Here is a 15597-nt window from a genome sequence, read left to right as displayed (position 1 = left end):
ATCATATGCTATTTATCTTTCTGTGTCTGACTTATTTTACTCAGTGCTGAGAAATATTCCATTGCATTTATGTGCCACGTCTTATTAACCCATTCCTCTGTTGATGGACATTTAGGTTGATTCCATGTCCTGGCTATTGTAAATAGTGCTGTAATGGACATTGGGGTGCATGTATTATTTCAAATTATGATTTTTCTTTGGAACAATGCCTATCAGTAAGATTGCTGGATCACATGGTAGCTCTATTTTTAGTTTTCTAAGGAATCTCCATAGTGTTCTCCATTGTGGCTGTACCAATTTACATTCCCACCAATGGTGGAGGAGAGTTCCCTTTTCTCCACATCCTCTCCAGCATTTATTGTTTGAAGATTTTTTGATGATGGCCATTTTGACTAGTGTGAGGTGAGACCTCATTGTAGTTTTGATTTGTATTTCTCTAGTAATTAGTGATACTGAGCATCTTTTTGTGTGATTTTTGACCATCTGGATGTCTTCTTTGGAGAAATGTCTTTTTAGATCTTCCACCCATTTTTGATTGGGTTGTTTGTTCTTTATAATGAGCTGCATGAGCTGTTTACATATTTTAGATTAATCTCTTGTTGGTTGCTGTGTTTGAAAATATTTTCTCCCATTCTATGGCTCTCTTTTCATTTTGCTGATGATTTCTTTTGATGTGCAAAAGCTTTTAAGTTTATTTAGGTCCCATTTGTTTACTTTTATTTTTGTTAATCTTGGAGATCAACCAAAAAAGATCTTGCTGTGATTTATGTCAGAAAGTGTTCTGCCAATGTTTTCCTGTAAGCATTTTATAGTGTCTGGTCTTTCATAAGTCTTTAATCCATTTTGAATTTATATTTGTGTATGATGTTAGAGCATGTTCTAATTTCATTCTTTTACATGTAGTTGTCCCAGGCTTACTTATTGAGGACACTGTTTTTTCTTCATTGTATGTTCTTCCCTCCTTTGTCATAGATTAGGTGACCGTAGGTGTACAAGTTTATCTCTGAACTTTCTTTCCTGCTCCGCTGATTTATATTTCTGTTTTTGTGTGAGTCCCACATTGTTTTGATTACTGTAGCTTGGTAGTATAGTCTGGAGTCAGAGAGACTCATTCCCCCAGCTCTGTTTTTCTTTCTCAAGATTGTCGTGGCTCTTCAGCATCTTTTGTGTTTCCATACAAATTGTAAATTTTTTCTTGCTGTAATTCTGTGAAAAATGTTATTGGTAAATTGAAAGACGTTTCATTGAATCTGCTGATTGCTTTGGGTAGTATAGTCATTATGACAATGTTGATTCTTCCAATCTAAGAATGTGGTATATTTCTCCATCTGTTTATGTTATCTTTAATTTCTCTCATTGGTATCTTATAGTTTTCTGAGTAGAGGTCTTTTGCCTCCTTAAAGCAAGGATTACTCCTAGGTATTTTATTCTTTCTGATGCAGTGATAAATGGGATTGTTTTCTTAGTTTCTCTTAGTTTCTCTGATCTTTTGTTGTTAGTGTATTGGAATGTAAGAGATTTTGTATATTAATTTTGTATCCAGCAACTTTACCAAATTCTATTCTGGTAGTTTCCCGGTAACATTTTTAGGACTTTCTATGTATAGTATCATGTCATTTGCAAACAGTGACAAGTTTACTTCTTGTTTTCCAATTTGAATTCCTTTAATTTCTCTTTTTTTTTTCTCTGATTGCTGTGGCTAGGACTCACAAAACTATGTTGAATAAAAGTGGCAAGATTGCACATCCTTGTCTTATTCCTGATCTTAGAGGAAATTCTTTCAAAATTTTCACTGTTGAGAATGATATTTGCTGTGGGTTTGTCATACATGGCCTTTATTATGTTATGTTATCTCTATGCTTACTTTCTGGAGAGTTTTTCTCGTAAATGGTATTGAATTTTGTCAAAAGCTTTCTCTGCCTCTGTTAAGATGATCATATAGTTGTTATTCTTCAGTTCATTAGTATGGTGTATTATATTGATTGATTTACATATGTTGAAAAATCCTTGCATCCCCAGGATAAATACCACTTAATCATGTGTTGATCCTTTTCATGTATTGTTGGATTCAGTTTGTAAGTATTTTGTTGAGGGTTTTTGTGTCTTTGTTCATCAATGATGTTGGCCTGTAATTTTCTTTTTTTGTGTGATATCTTTGTTGAGTTTTGATATCAGGGAGATAGTGGCCGTGTAGAATGAGCCTGAGAGTATTCCTTCCTCTATAATTTTTTGGACTAGTTTGAGAAGGATAGGTTTTAACTCTTTTCTAGATGTTTGTTAGAATTCATCTGTGAAGCCATCTGGCTCTGGACTTTTGTTTGTTGGAAGTTTTTAAATCACAGTTTCAGTTTCAGTGATTCGTGTGTTCATATTCTCTATTTCTACATGTTTCAGTCTTTGAAAGTCGTACCTCTCCAAGAATCTGTCCATTTCTCTCAGATTGTCCATTTTACTGGCACATAGTTGCTTGCAGTAGTTGCTTATGGTCCTTTGTGTTTCTGTCTTGTCTGTTGTAACTTCTTTTTTCATTTCTAATTTTATGGATTTGAGTCTTCTCCCTTTTTTGCTTGATGAGTCTAGCTAAAGGTTTATCAACATTATCTCCTCAAAGAACCAGTTTTTAGTTTTATTGATCTTTGCTATTTTTTTCTTTGTCTCTATATCATTTATTCCTGTTCTGATCTTTATGACTTCTTTCCTTCTTGAGGATTGTTGAGATTTTGTTTGTTCTTTTCTCTCTAGTTGCTTTACGTGTAAATTTAGGTTGTTTACTTGAGATTTTTCTCATATCTTGAAGTAAGATTGGATTGCTCTAAAGGTCCCTCTTAGAACTGCTTTTGCTACATCTCACAGATTTTGGGTTGTTATGTTTTTGGTGTCATTTGTCTCTTGATGTTTTTTGATTTCCTCTTTGATTTCTTCAGAGATCCATTGATTGTTTAGTAACATATTGCTTAATCTCCATGTGTTTCTTTTTAACAAATTTTTTTTACTGTAATTGATTTCTAATCTCATAGCATTGTGGTTAGAAAAGATGATTAATATGATTCAAATTTTCTTGAATTTACCAAGTCTTGATTTGTGGTCCAAAAGGTTATTTATCCTGGAGAATGTTCCAAGTGCATTTGAGAAGAAAGTGTATTCTGCTGCTTTTGGATGGAATTTCTTATAGATATCAATTAAGTCTATCTGATCTAATGTGTCACTTAAGGCTTGTGTTTCTTTATTACTTTTCTTTCTGCATGATCTGTCCATTGGTGTAAGCAAGTGTTTAAGTTCCCCAGTATTGTTGTGTTACTGTTGATTTCCCCTTTCATGTCTGTTAGCATTTGCTTTATGTATTGAGGTACTCCTATGTTGGGTGCAAATACATTTATAATTGTTATATCTTCTTGGATTTATCCATTGATCACTATGTAATGACCTTTGTCTTTTGTAACAGTCTTTATTTTAATGTCTATTTTGACTGATGTAAGTGTTTCTGCTCCAGCTTTCTTTTGATTTCCATTTGCAAGGAATGTGTTTTTCCATCCCCTCAGTTTCAACCTGTATGTGTTTCTAGGTCTGAAGTGAGTCTCTTGTAGACAGCATATATATTGGTCTTGCTTTTGTATCCATTCAGCCAGTCTGTGTCTTTTGGTTGAAGCATTTGATCCATTTACTTTTAATGTAATTATTGATATGCGTGTTCCTATAGCCATTTTCTTAACTGTTTGGGGTTTGTTTTTGTAGTTCTTTTTTCTTTGCATCTTCTTTTATTCTCTTCTCTTGTGGTTTGGTGACCATCTTTAGTGTTGTGTTTGCGTTGCTTTTTCTTTTCTGTATGTGTGTCTATTGTAGCTTTTGTTTGCTGTCACCAGTTCTGATCTAGCAGTCTACATATGTACAAAGTCTATATATGTACAAAGCCTCATGTTTTAGGTTGCTGGTCTCATTCTACTTAGAGAAGTTTGTTAGCATTTGCTGTAAACCTGGTTTAGTGGTGCTGAGTTTTCTTAGCTTTTTTTGTCTGTAAAGCTTTAGATTTCTCCCCCAAATCTAAATGATATCCTTTCTGGATAGAGTATTCTTGGTTGTCGGTTTTTCCCTTTCATCACTTGAAATACATCATGCCACTGCCTTCTGGTGTAGAGTTTCTGCTGAAAAATCAGCTGATAACCTTATGGGGATTCTTTGTGTATTACTGGTTGCTTTTCCCTTGTTACTTTTCACATTTTTTCTTTGTCTTTAATTTTCGTCAGTTTGATTAATGTGTGTTCTGGTTTGTTCCTCCATGGTTTCATCCTGTATGGGATTCTCTGCCCCTCCTGGACTTGAGTGAGTGTTTCCTTTCTCATGTTAGGGAAGTTTTTGACTAGAATATCTTCAATTATTTTCTCCAGCCCTTTCTCTTTCTGTTCTCTGTCTGGGACCCCTATAGTGTGAATGTTGGTGAATTTAATACTGTCCCAGAGGTCTCTGAGAGTACCTTCATTTCTTTTCATTCTTTTTTCTTTATTCTGTTCTGTGACAGTGATTTCTATCACTCTGTCTTCCGGCTCACTTACTTGTTTTTCTGCCTCAGTTATTCTGCTATTAATTCTGTCTAGTCTATTTTTCATCTCAGTTGTTGTATTATTCACTTCTGTTCATCTGTTCTTTAAGTCTTCTAGTTGTTTATGGAACAGTTTATGTATATTCTTCATCTGTGCCTCCACTGTTTTTCAGAGATTTTTGGTTCATCTTTACTATCTTTACTACGAGTTCTTTTTCAGGTAGATTGCCTGTCTCCTCTTCATTTAGTTGTTCTTGTGGGTTTCTATCTTGCGCCTTTGTTTGCAACATATTTCTCTGTCATCTCATTTTGTATAACTTCCTGTGTTTGTGGTCTCCTTTCCACAGGCCTCAGTATTGTATTTCCTCTTGCTTCTGGCATCTTCCCACTAGTGGATGAGATTTGTCTAAGGGCTTGAGTAGGCTTCCTGGCAGAAGGGACTGGTGCCTGCTCTCTTGTGGGTGGAGCTGGTCTTGAACCTCTGATGGGCAGGATCCTTAGTCCATTTTTAAGGTTGCATTATTTGTCTTTTTATTGTTGACTTGTAGAAATTATTTATATATTCTGGATACAATTCTCTTTCCAGATATACAATTAGCAAATATTTTCTCTTACTCTTTGTGTTGTCTTGCATTTTCTCAATAATGTCCTTTGAAGGACCATAGTTTTTAACTTTGATGAGGTCCAAATAATTTACTTATTTTCTTTTTGGTTGCTTTTGTTTTTGGTGTCATGTGTAAGAAACCATTGCCTAATCCAAGATCATGAGGATTTACATCTATGTTTTCTTCTAAGTTTTAGCTCTTATATTTTGGTCTTTAATCCATCTGAGTTAATTTTTGTATATGGTGTGACTTAAGGGTTCAACTTTCACAAATGACTATCCAGTCATCATAGCACCATTTGTTGAAAAGACTATTCTTTTACATAGTGAATTGTTTGGGCATCCTTGTTGAAATCTATTGACTATAAATGTATGGGTTTATTTATGGACTCTTAATTCTGTTCCATTGATTTATATGTCTATCCTTATGCCAATACCATATAGTCTTGAATTGTATAGATTTATAGTTAGTTTGAAGTGAGGTAGTATGTGTCCTCCAACTACATTCTTCTTTATTAACGTTTGACCCTGTTCACTATTCTGGGCCTCTTGCAATTTCAAATGAATAGCATAGCTTGTTTATTTTTACCAAAGAAGACAATTGTGATTTTGATAGAAATTATCTTGAATCTATAGACCTATTTGGGGAGTACTTCCATCTTAACAGTATTACATCTTTCAATTCATGAATGCAGGATGTCTTTCCACTTATTTAGAATTCCTTAATTTCTTTCAACAATGTTTTGTAATTTTTAGTTATGAGTCTTACACTTGTTTTGATAATTTTTACTACCAAAAGAATAAATCTTTTATTTTTGGATACTATAATAAGTGAAATTGCTTGTTAATTTTGTTTTTATTGTTAATACATAAAAATACAATTGATTTTATACACTGACTGTGTATTGTGGAAACTTGCTGAACTCATTTATTTTTTATTATTCATTTAGCTCTAATAATTTGGGTGTATATGTGTATTCCTTAGTCCCATGCAACTAAATATAGTTTTATTCTGACTTACTAATCTGAATGCCTTTTATTTCTTTTTGTTATATAATTGTCCTGGCTAGATTCTCTAGTACAATGAATAGAGGTGGAAAGATGGGACAAACTTATTATGTTCCTGATCTTAGGAGGAAAATATTCAGAATTTTCCCATTAATCGTGTTCTTAGCTATGGACTTTTCATAGATTCTCTTTTTTGCGTTGAGAAAAATGCCTTTTTATTCCAAGATTTTTGAGGGTTTTTTTATCATGGAAAACTGTCAGATTTTGTCAAATGATTTTTCTGTGTCTAGATATGAGTATTGGGTGTTTGTTTTTATTCTATTGGTATGATATATTACATTAGTTGATTTTGAATATTTGAACAACCTTGCATTACCAGAGAAATATCACTTAGTCATGCTGCATGATTTTTTTTTATATTTTGCTGGAGGATTTTTGGCTTGCTAGTATTTTGTTGAGGGGTTTTCCATTCATATTCATAAAAGATATTGGTCTGCAGTTTTTTATTTTCTTGCAATGTCTTTGATTTTGGCATCTGGATAATTCTGGCATCATAGATTTAGTTTGAAAACTTCCCTCCTCTTGTTTTCCAGAGGAGTTATGAAGAATTGCTATTAATTCTCCTTTAGATATTAGATAGAATTCACCAGGAAGCCATATGATTCTGGGCTTTTCTTGGGATGCAAGATTTTGATTACTAATTTAGTCTCATTGTTACAGTTATCTTCAGATTTTCTATTTCTTCTTGAGTTATTTTTGATAAATTGAGTCTTCATAGGAATTTTTCCATTTTGTCTAGATTATCTAATTTGTTGGTATATAATTTTTAATAGTTTCTCTTATAATCCTTTTAATTCATGTATGGTTGGTAGCAGTTTTTCCTCTTTTCTTCCTAATTTTGGTAATTTGAGTCTGCTCTCTTCTTTCTTAGTCAGTCTAGCTATAGATTTATCAATACTGTTGATCTTTCTAAGAACCAAATCTTGATTTCATTGCTTTTCGCTATTGATTTTCTATTTTTATTTCTACCTTAATCTTTATTGTTTTTCCTTCTGCTTGCTTGGGTTTAACTCTTATTTTCTAGTTTATTAAGGCAGAAATTCATGTTTCTGATTTGATATTGTCTATTATCATATAGGCATTTATATCTCATAAAGTTCTGTGTAGACACAGACTTTCCCTGTAAGTCTTAAACCCCTCAAAGTCATCATGAGGGTTGAAACTAACTTCTTCCAAACTCCTATTAATGTTGAAGATTTTACCTCTTTCCATGAATCATGAATGTTTTTGATGCTCTAGGATGCTCAGTCCTTTCTAGAAGGCTTTTAGTTGACTTTGCTCAGGTCAATCAGAAGAATCACTATTTATGGCAGCTATAGGCTTATGAAATGTATTTCTTAAATAATAAGACATGAAAGTTGAAATTACTCCTTGATTCAGGGACTGCAGGATAAATGTTGTGTTAGCAAGCATAAAAACATCAATCTCAATTAGAACTCTTGGGTGACCAGGTGCATTGTCAATGAGTCATAATATTTTGAAAGGAATTGTTTCTTTCCAAGCAATAGGTCTCAACATTGGGCTTAAAATATTCAGTAAACCATGCTATAAATAGATATGCTGTTGTCCAGACCTTGCTGATCCATTTATAGAGTATAGACAGAGTAGATTTAGCATAATTCCTAAGGGCCCTAAAATTTTCAGAATGGTAAATGAGTACTGGCTTTAACTTAAAGTCACCGACTGCTTTAGCCCCTAGCAAGAGTCAGTTTGTTCTTTGAAGCTGGGCATTGACTTTCTCTAGCTCTGAAATTCCTAGATGGTGTCTTCTTCCAATATGAAGCTATTTTGTTTACACTGAAAGTCTGTTGTTTAGTGTAGCCGCCTTCATTATCTTAGTGAGATACTCCAAATAACTTGCAATTGTTTCTATCAATACAGCAGCATTTGCTGCTTTGCGTTGCACTTTGATGTTATGGAAATAGTTTCTTTCCTGAAATCTCATGAACAAACCTCTGCTAGATTCAAGCTTTTCCTCTGCAGCTTCCTCATCTCTCATAAATTGAAAATAATTAGGATTCACTTGCTCTGGTTTAGGCCTTAGCTTAAGATAATGTTGAGGCTGGTTTTATCCTCTATCCAGATTGCTCAAAAGGTCTCCATATAAACAATATGACTGTTTACTTTCTTATTACTTCTGTGTTCACTGGAGTAGCTGTTGTTGCTGTTTGTTGTGGTTGTTTGTTTTAATGATTTTCCTAAACCAACTTGGTCAAGTCTATATTTTGTTACATATGACCACTGACAACTCTGCTCAGTTCACTTATTAGACAGCTAATGATCAAAGAGAGATTTAAATGTCTGAAACCAAGTCCCCCAGTTTTTGCTGAGGTGCTCTGTGTGAATCTTGGGGAATTCCTTTAACACTTGGCTAGGCAGTTGACAACTCTGCTTTAGCTTTGACTTTCTGCTTGTGCAAAACTTTAAGGTCAGTGCAGATGAGAACTAATGCCTTTTTACATCTTTTCTGAGCAGGCACACAACCCGGATGTGAAAACAGTTCTATGCATACATGTAGATGCCTAGATTCCTAGAAATAGGTCAAAATTTATAATTTCCTAGCTTTTTCTGTTAAGCTTTTTGACTAGCTTACTTTTTAGCCCAAATGTTATCTATTGTTTCAGGGAGTCATAGTGTTAAATAATTGCCTCTAATTGTTTTTGACAAATGACTTTATGGAAGAAGCTGTTTTCCATAGGCAAGCTCTGAATCAGGTCAAATAAAAACAGTTTTGGGAGTGGAGGTTATAGAGAATGAACAGAAAGGTCATAATGACTGTTTTCTGGGAATAGGAATTTACAGGACTGCAAGGAGATCCAACCAGTCCATTCTAAAGGATATCAGCCCTGGGATTTCTTTGGAAGGAATGATGCTAAAGCTGAAACTCCAGTACTTTGGCCACCTCATGTGAAGAGTTGACTCATTGGAAAAGACTCTGATGCTGGGAGGGATTGGGGGCAGGAGGAGAAGGGGACCACAGAGAATGAGATGGCTGGATGGCATCACTGACTCGATGGACGTGAGTCTGAGTGAACTCTGGGAGTTGGTGATGGACAGGGAGGCCTGGTGTGCTGCAATTCATGGGGTCGCAAAGAGTCAGACATGACTGAGCGACTAAACTGAACTGAAATGCTTTTTTGCTCCTCCCATGTCTAGCTATTTAGGCTGCTGGTTTTCACTGTGACTACTGAATTTTGGCTTTTAAGTCTACCCTGGAGATGGAAACAGAGCAAGTTAAAATACAACAAAGCTCTTGTCCTGACAGCTATTTATGTCTTTTTGTTTGTTTGTTTAATAAACACTCTCTGCTGCTGCTGCTGCTGCTGCTGCTAAGTCACTTCAGTTGTCTCCGACTCTGTGTGACCCCATGAACTGCAGCCTGCCAGGCTCTTCCATCCATGGGATTTTCCAGGCAAGAGTACCAGAGTGGGGTGCCATTGCCTTCTTCAAAACACTCTCTAGATTGGTACAAACTTCTGATTAATTTCCAGAGTTCTAAAAATGTTGATCATGAAAACATTTTTTGCTAGCTTTCTTGTTGTCATTACAGAAGATAGAATAATTCAGAGGTCCTTACTCTGCCAATTTCCTTGATGTCACTAAATTTCCATTAAAGTTAATTTTGTTTTGGGTAAATTTCATGATATACTAAAATGTGTGTCAATACCTCAAGCAGCTGATTATCATTACATATCAACTATGTCTTTCCTCATTAAAATGTACTTTTAATAAAGGAGTTCTTTTCTGCTTCAAATAAGACTGGAATTTTCTAAAGGGTAGCACTGTGAATAAGGCAGGGATATTTGGCTGAATCATTCATCTGCTTTTTATATGTGCCTGAGACCTAGATCATTGAAGGGAGAGTGACTAAACTCTGCTTTCTGGGACTATAGTTACTAACGTTAGATTTTTTTGTTTTGACAATAAGCTCAAATTTTGGCTAAAATTCTTGAAAATCCTCTTTTAACAGAATGCAGAGTCTAGATGAGCCATGGACTGAAGAGGAGAGTGATGGCTCAGACCACCCATATTACAACAGTATTCCAAGCAAGACACCTCCTCCAGGGGGGTTTGCCGATGCTCGCCTGAAAGCCAGACCCCACGGTCCTGACACAGCCCAGGTGAGTCTTATATCTTTCCTTGAATGGTAGCTAACTGAACTTCATTTCCTATTGCTTTCTTCAACTCTATTTTCAGGCTGATATTCTATCCAGACAGAAAAAGTCACAAACTTCCTCCCCTTGAATTTCATGAAGCAGACAGTAGGGGAAGCTTTTGCTTTAACATCGCAAGATTTAGTCAAATGCCTTGGAACCCCATTGTGATTCCTGAGATACAAGTCTGCAATTTCCCTCTTCATCCTAGGACAAATCCCATTGTATTGTGAACTTAATGAGGAAAAGAGAGAGTTCAAGACTTCTGAAAGCCTGGGGTTCTTTGAGTTCTCTGGAAAGAGAAAGAATGTAAGCCTTTAACATAAGGTTTTTTGTTTTTGTTTGAGGTTTTCTGTTTTACTTATCTCCCTGATTTTCCCCTCTAATTCAAAATTCTAGTAAGGCATTCTCTTTCTAGAGTTATGCTATCTCTATGATATTTCTGTTAAATGGAATTTTTTTATGTCACTTACCTTATGTGGATGACAATAAAAGCAGTAAACAACACTGAAGCCAAGTGTCAATAGCTCTATAAGAAGGAATCGACAAGGTGGCTTTGCCCAGGAATGAATGGTTATAGGTGTATATGCTGGGTGGGAACTATGTTCTGACACATAGATATTCTCTAACTGAAATCTATTTTAAGGCGTGTTGCGTGATGTGGCTGTATGTAGAGAATTTAATTTATGGTCACACTTAGGGAAGGGAGGTGGGGGGCTACTGAAAGCAGGGAGCATCTGTAGTTTTGATGAGATGTAGCCTCTTTTTCACACCCACACAGACTAACTTCCCAAATCTTCATGTCAACTGTGAGGCATGAAGGGAAAACTGAGTACAACAGGGATGCAACCCACTGGCCACTGAAGTCCCTTCTAAAGTATCATGGCTTTCAAAGGTGGAGACGCAAGGCGAGGAGGACTTTTTCTTTTTTTGTATTTACATATGTCTATAGTTTGCAGGAAAAGAGCAAACTTACTACCAGGGAAGACACTTAGGAGACCCGTTTGGTGAAGACTGGCAGCAAACACCTGTCAGGCAAGGTGAGAGGCAAGGTAAGGTGGACAAGAAACATAAAAAATACTTTTCAAAAGTGACGTGCTCCCTAGTGGGTAGTTCCTGTCCTGTGGAGTGGCAGAATGGCTGACTGGAAATAACTGCTGTGGGTGGGGCTGCAGCTTCCCAACTGGATCACAGAAATAGAAATAATGGCTGTCAGGGATACCAGATCAAAGAAATAGAAATAATGGCTGTCAGGGATGTCAGAGGGCGTGCATCAGATAATCCATCCCTGGGTACCAGGACCAGCTCACTCTTCACCCCTCCCAGTTCTTCCTGTTCTCCTGCACACTGAGACCATGCATCTAAGGCCCTTCTCTAGCAGGAGGGCTTGCCCCCCCACCCCCACCCCCAGGGACTAAGGAATTCACCTCCCCAGGGCCAACTCCACACCCAGTTCAAACGAGGCTAAGGTGGGAGACTCTGGAGTCAATACTGAATCCTGGTAGCTTCTAATGGCAGCTTGTAGTTTTCCCTTCCTTTCCTCTGCCCCACCTCCTCCTTCTACGGTCACCTTTAGGAAGAACGGAGTGACATCAGCCCGGCAGAGATGGCACCTGGAATACAAGTCTGTCACAGGGCCTGGGTCCTTTTAGAGGACATTTCACTTCTTATCAAACCTATAAGCATGCACCTACATCCCGCATTAAAAATAGTGTGACTAATTAAGTACTATTTAGTTTAATTGCTAATGTCAGTCTCTATTCTCTAGACAGTTATTTTTAGACAAGCATACACATGTATGTATCTATACATTTTAAAGGTTTCTTTTAATTTTAAGCATTTTACCTCCTCAAACATTTCGAGAACTTTTGATGGTTCCAGGGTCCTGGCTACAGGGTCTGAAGGAGATGGAGTGATAAATGAATTAAGATCCGATGTATGCTTCTATGTATATATTTTAACCATTTGTTGGTTTAACATTAAGGTTTTCACCTACATTATTGCCATTTGTGCCAGTGGGTAAATGACAATATATTTTTAAAATGTTCCTCCCGTGAAATAATTTTATGTCATGCCTGTCCCAGCTTAAAGATGACCTGTTTGTGCTGTCCAGTTAATAATTCATAAAAGAGTCAAACTACATGACTCTACCTCAGAATAGGATGGAAATGGCAAATTAAAGTTACAACTTTGCCAGAGGCACTTTTTTACATTTTCAACTTTGTTCTGTATACATTTAAAGCATTTTATACAACAATCATGTACTTAGACATAGAATAACTATTAAAGACTAAGAGAGACACATTACTTACATTAGATATTGACTGTATTGAAAAACTTGTTAGATTTATTTGAAAATGAGGTCTTTTTTATATCCAGGTTATTCCAGCCAGATTAAGAACAGACAATGTAACAAATTCACCAGAGGAAAAATGAGCCGTATATAAGTTCTTGGCCTGAAACTTGAGACTCATAACTCGTAATGAATTTCAAGTTTTATTGGAAAGCAAATAATACCTTGTCCATAGAACAAATAAACCCCTATTAATCTGCTAGCAGCCATTTCCCCTAAATGAAACTGAACTCTGGGTATCACCACCAAGGAGTGTATATCTCCCTGCCCTGTACTCAACACTTGCAACCATCTGAAGTTGATGACTTTCTCAGGACACTTGCATTCTCAGACTTATAGGCAGAGACAGTGGTCTGCCAAAAGCCCTTCAGTGGGCTCTTGGGAAAGCTTCCTAAAGAATCCTGAACCCACTCTTGCTGGTTGAATTGAGCTGACTCTCATACCCCACCACCTGGAGAGGTGACTTCTCTCCAGGTCCAAGGTGGTCTTGAGAGTATCTGCGGAAGTTTGTTACAAATAGTGACCTGTACAAAGAATCAGATGGTGACCTTAACAGGGCCACACCCTTCATTCACCTTGGGTGACAATAACAGTGACCCCCCCCCCCCCCGCCACGTCGGGCCTCAACAGTCTTGCTTCAGTTGGGAAGTCCCATGATGGCACAAGCCTGATTCTGTTTTATAAGGAAAGTGTCTCAATTCATTAGGAAGCAAATGGGGGTAAATATTGCTTTATTTCTAAAAATGGGGCCAGAGCATTGGAAATGCATTGCATTTCTTTGGAGTTAATATATGAAGCATTCACCTACACTTAAAAAAAGAGCAGTGGAATTAAGGCTCGTTGTTCTCCTGCTCAGTTATTTTGCTCTCAGCCCTTCGCAGAGGGAATGAAGAGGCTGAGGGAGCTTCTGTGGCGGGTGTAGTTCCCCCGCCCCTCCTGGCCCCCGGCCTGAGTCAGATGGGCCTAGGGTCTTGACAGGGCTCCTAACCTTCATGGTGTCCATCATCCTGGGCTAGCAGGTCCCATTTTGACAGGAAGGAGTGAAGAGCATCCTAGCCGAAGCACAGCAGGGTAAGAGGGTCAGGGAAGAGAGTTAATAGATGGGCATCTGAAAGAAGGATTTTCTTATGAATGGACTGAAGGAACTTCTCTGTGAAACACTGGCTGGCTTAACATGAAAAGCATCATGATCAGAAGAAAAAGGAGGTCTGTTTCCTTGTTGCAGGATCCTTGGACATCTACAGCATGCCTGAAGGGAAATCACATGTGGCTCCTACGGGAGAAGCCCCCACCTATGTCAATACCCAGCGAATCCCCCAGCAGACGGGGCCTGCCACGGGCAGCAGTGCAGAGAGCAGTCCGCGGAAAGACCTCTTTGACATGAGTGCGTTTCCATTTGGTATTGTTTTTTTTTTCTCTTTTAAGGCTGGTTTTTTTTTTTTTTAAACTTTGTCTTTTCTTTGAAATCTGTGCAATTACTGAATTTTCTTCCAGAGTGGTTTTGATTAAGGATGCTGATTAGCTGGGGTTTTTTTTCTGTGTTATTTGATTGAGTTTTTCAAGGCTTTGAACTTGGCCGACCCCTGCTTTCATATTACAACCTTCTCTCCAGTTCTCTGCGGAAGACAAAGCAACTTCCCCCTCTTTTTATAATTAACTTTGTCTCAATCACATTGAGACATATGATATACATAAATGAATGGATTCATTTATTTATTCACTTAGGTATTAATTGGATATTGTGTGCCTTAAATACTGTATCAGTTTTAAGGATGCCAAGCTGAAATGCCTTGGCCCCTATTTTCACAGAGCTCTTAATCTGCTGAACAAAACTAACACGTAAGCGAGAAATTGTAATACACCCACGTGTTTTTGTACACACATCCACTTTCCCTCGCCCCTTCTTCTTCTCCACTGAACACCTACCAGGTGTCAAATACCATTCTATTTACTGGGGATATACAGGAAAACAAAATAGACAAAGTCCCTACTGTCATGGAGTTTAAATAACCGCCATGCATTACAGGTAGTGACAAATGCTCTGATGAAAAATAAAATGGGGTGAGAAGAGTGACCACAAACTGCGGTTGCTTGCACTCACGTGATGTGTGTCAGCGACCTCTGTTTGTCACATAGATTGGGAAAAATAAATCATCTGTGAACTGGTTAATAAAAGCGTAGATTGTTGTTAAAGAATTGTGAAAAAGCATTCCAAACTCACAGATAGCTTTACACCCCCAGATACCTTTTTCAACTTCCTTGAGAATTTTACAGGCTAAAGAGGGAAGGAGAGGAGACTAGTATTTAGTGAGTTTCTACCATGTGGCAAGGTGCATATTATTTAATTTTTCCATTAGTCTTACGGGTAAATATTATTATTATCATTATTATTACTCTTTGACAGAGGAGGAAATAGAGAATGCCAGAAGTTTGGTAAATTCACTGCTGGTTGAATACTTGGTATTGCATGTGGGTGGGGATAGGATTGAGTGCTTTTATGAATAGACTGCACCATGACAACAATAGTCTATTTCTCCCAGGATGACAGACAGAAATTCACCAGAGCCGGAAGAACTGCAGAATCATCTAATCCAATCTCTTCATTTAAAAAAAAAGTGGAAATAGCCCAGGAGGTATAAAGCGACTTTGCAAAATTTAGAACCAACTGTTAGCTCCTTGATCCTCTGCTCCAGTTTTAACAATGTTTCCCAACTTCATTTTAGTAGTTGAATTTATGGCAGACCATTTTCACTGCTTAATTTAGCCAAGTTGCCAGTGAATTCTGGCCCCAGAGCCGGAGGAGAGTTAGATTAGGCTGGGGTTTGAAATGGGAAAAATGAAAGCCCAAGCCACTCTTTTCTCATCCCTCAATTTCCACTCCTAC

The 15597-nt window shown here is 37.2% G+C and overlaps 1 protein-coding gene across 1 annotated transcript in view; it reads left to right on the top strand.

Annotated features, from left to right (window-relative positions):
* SHC3 (SHC adaptor protein 3) overlaps positions 1–15597 on the top strand; it is a 187785-nt gene that overhangs the window by 138803 nt on the left and 33385 nt on the right. The window contains exons 8-10 of the mRNA XM_027964179.3: positions 10177–10327; positions 11313–11412; positions 13939–14097. Of these exons, the coding sequence (XP_027819980.1) occupies positions 10177–10327; positions 11313–11412; positions 13939–14097 (410 nt within the window). The remainder of the gene's footprint in view (positions 1–10176; positions 10328–11312; positions 11413–13938; positions 14098–15597) is intronic.

This window comes from Ovis aries, chromosome 2 (genome assembly GCF_016772045.2).
Source record: "Ovis aries strain OAR_USU_Benz2616 breed Rambouillet chromosome 2, ARS-UI_Ramb_v3.0, whole genome shotgun sequence".
Taxonomy (NCBI): Eukaryota; Metazoa; Chordata; class Mammalia; order Artiodactyla; family Bovidae; genus Ovis; species Ovis aries.
This window is presented reverse-complemented; position numbering and strand designations above follow the sequence as displayed.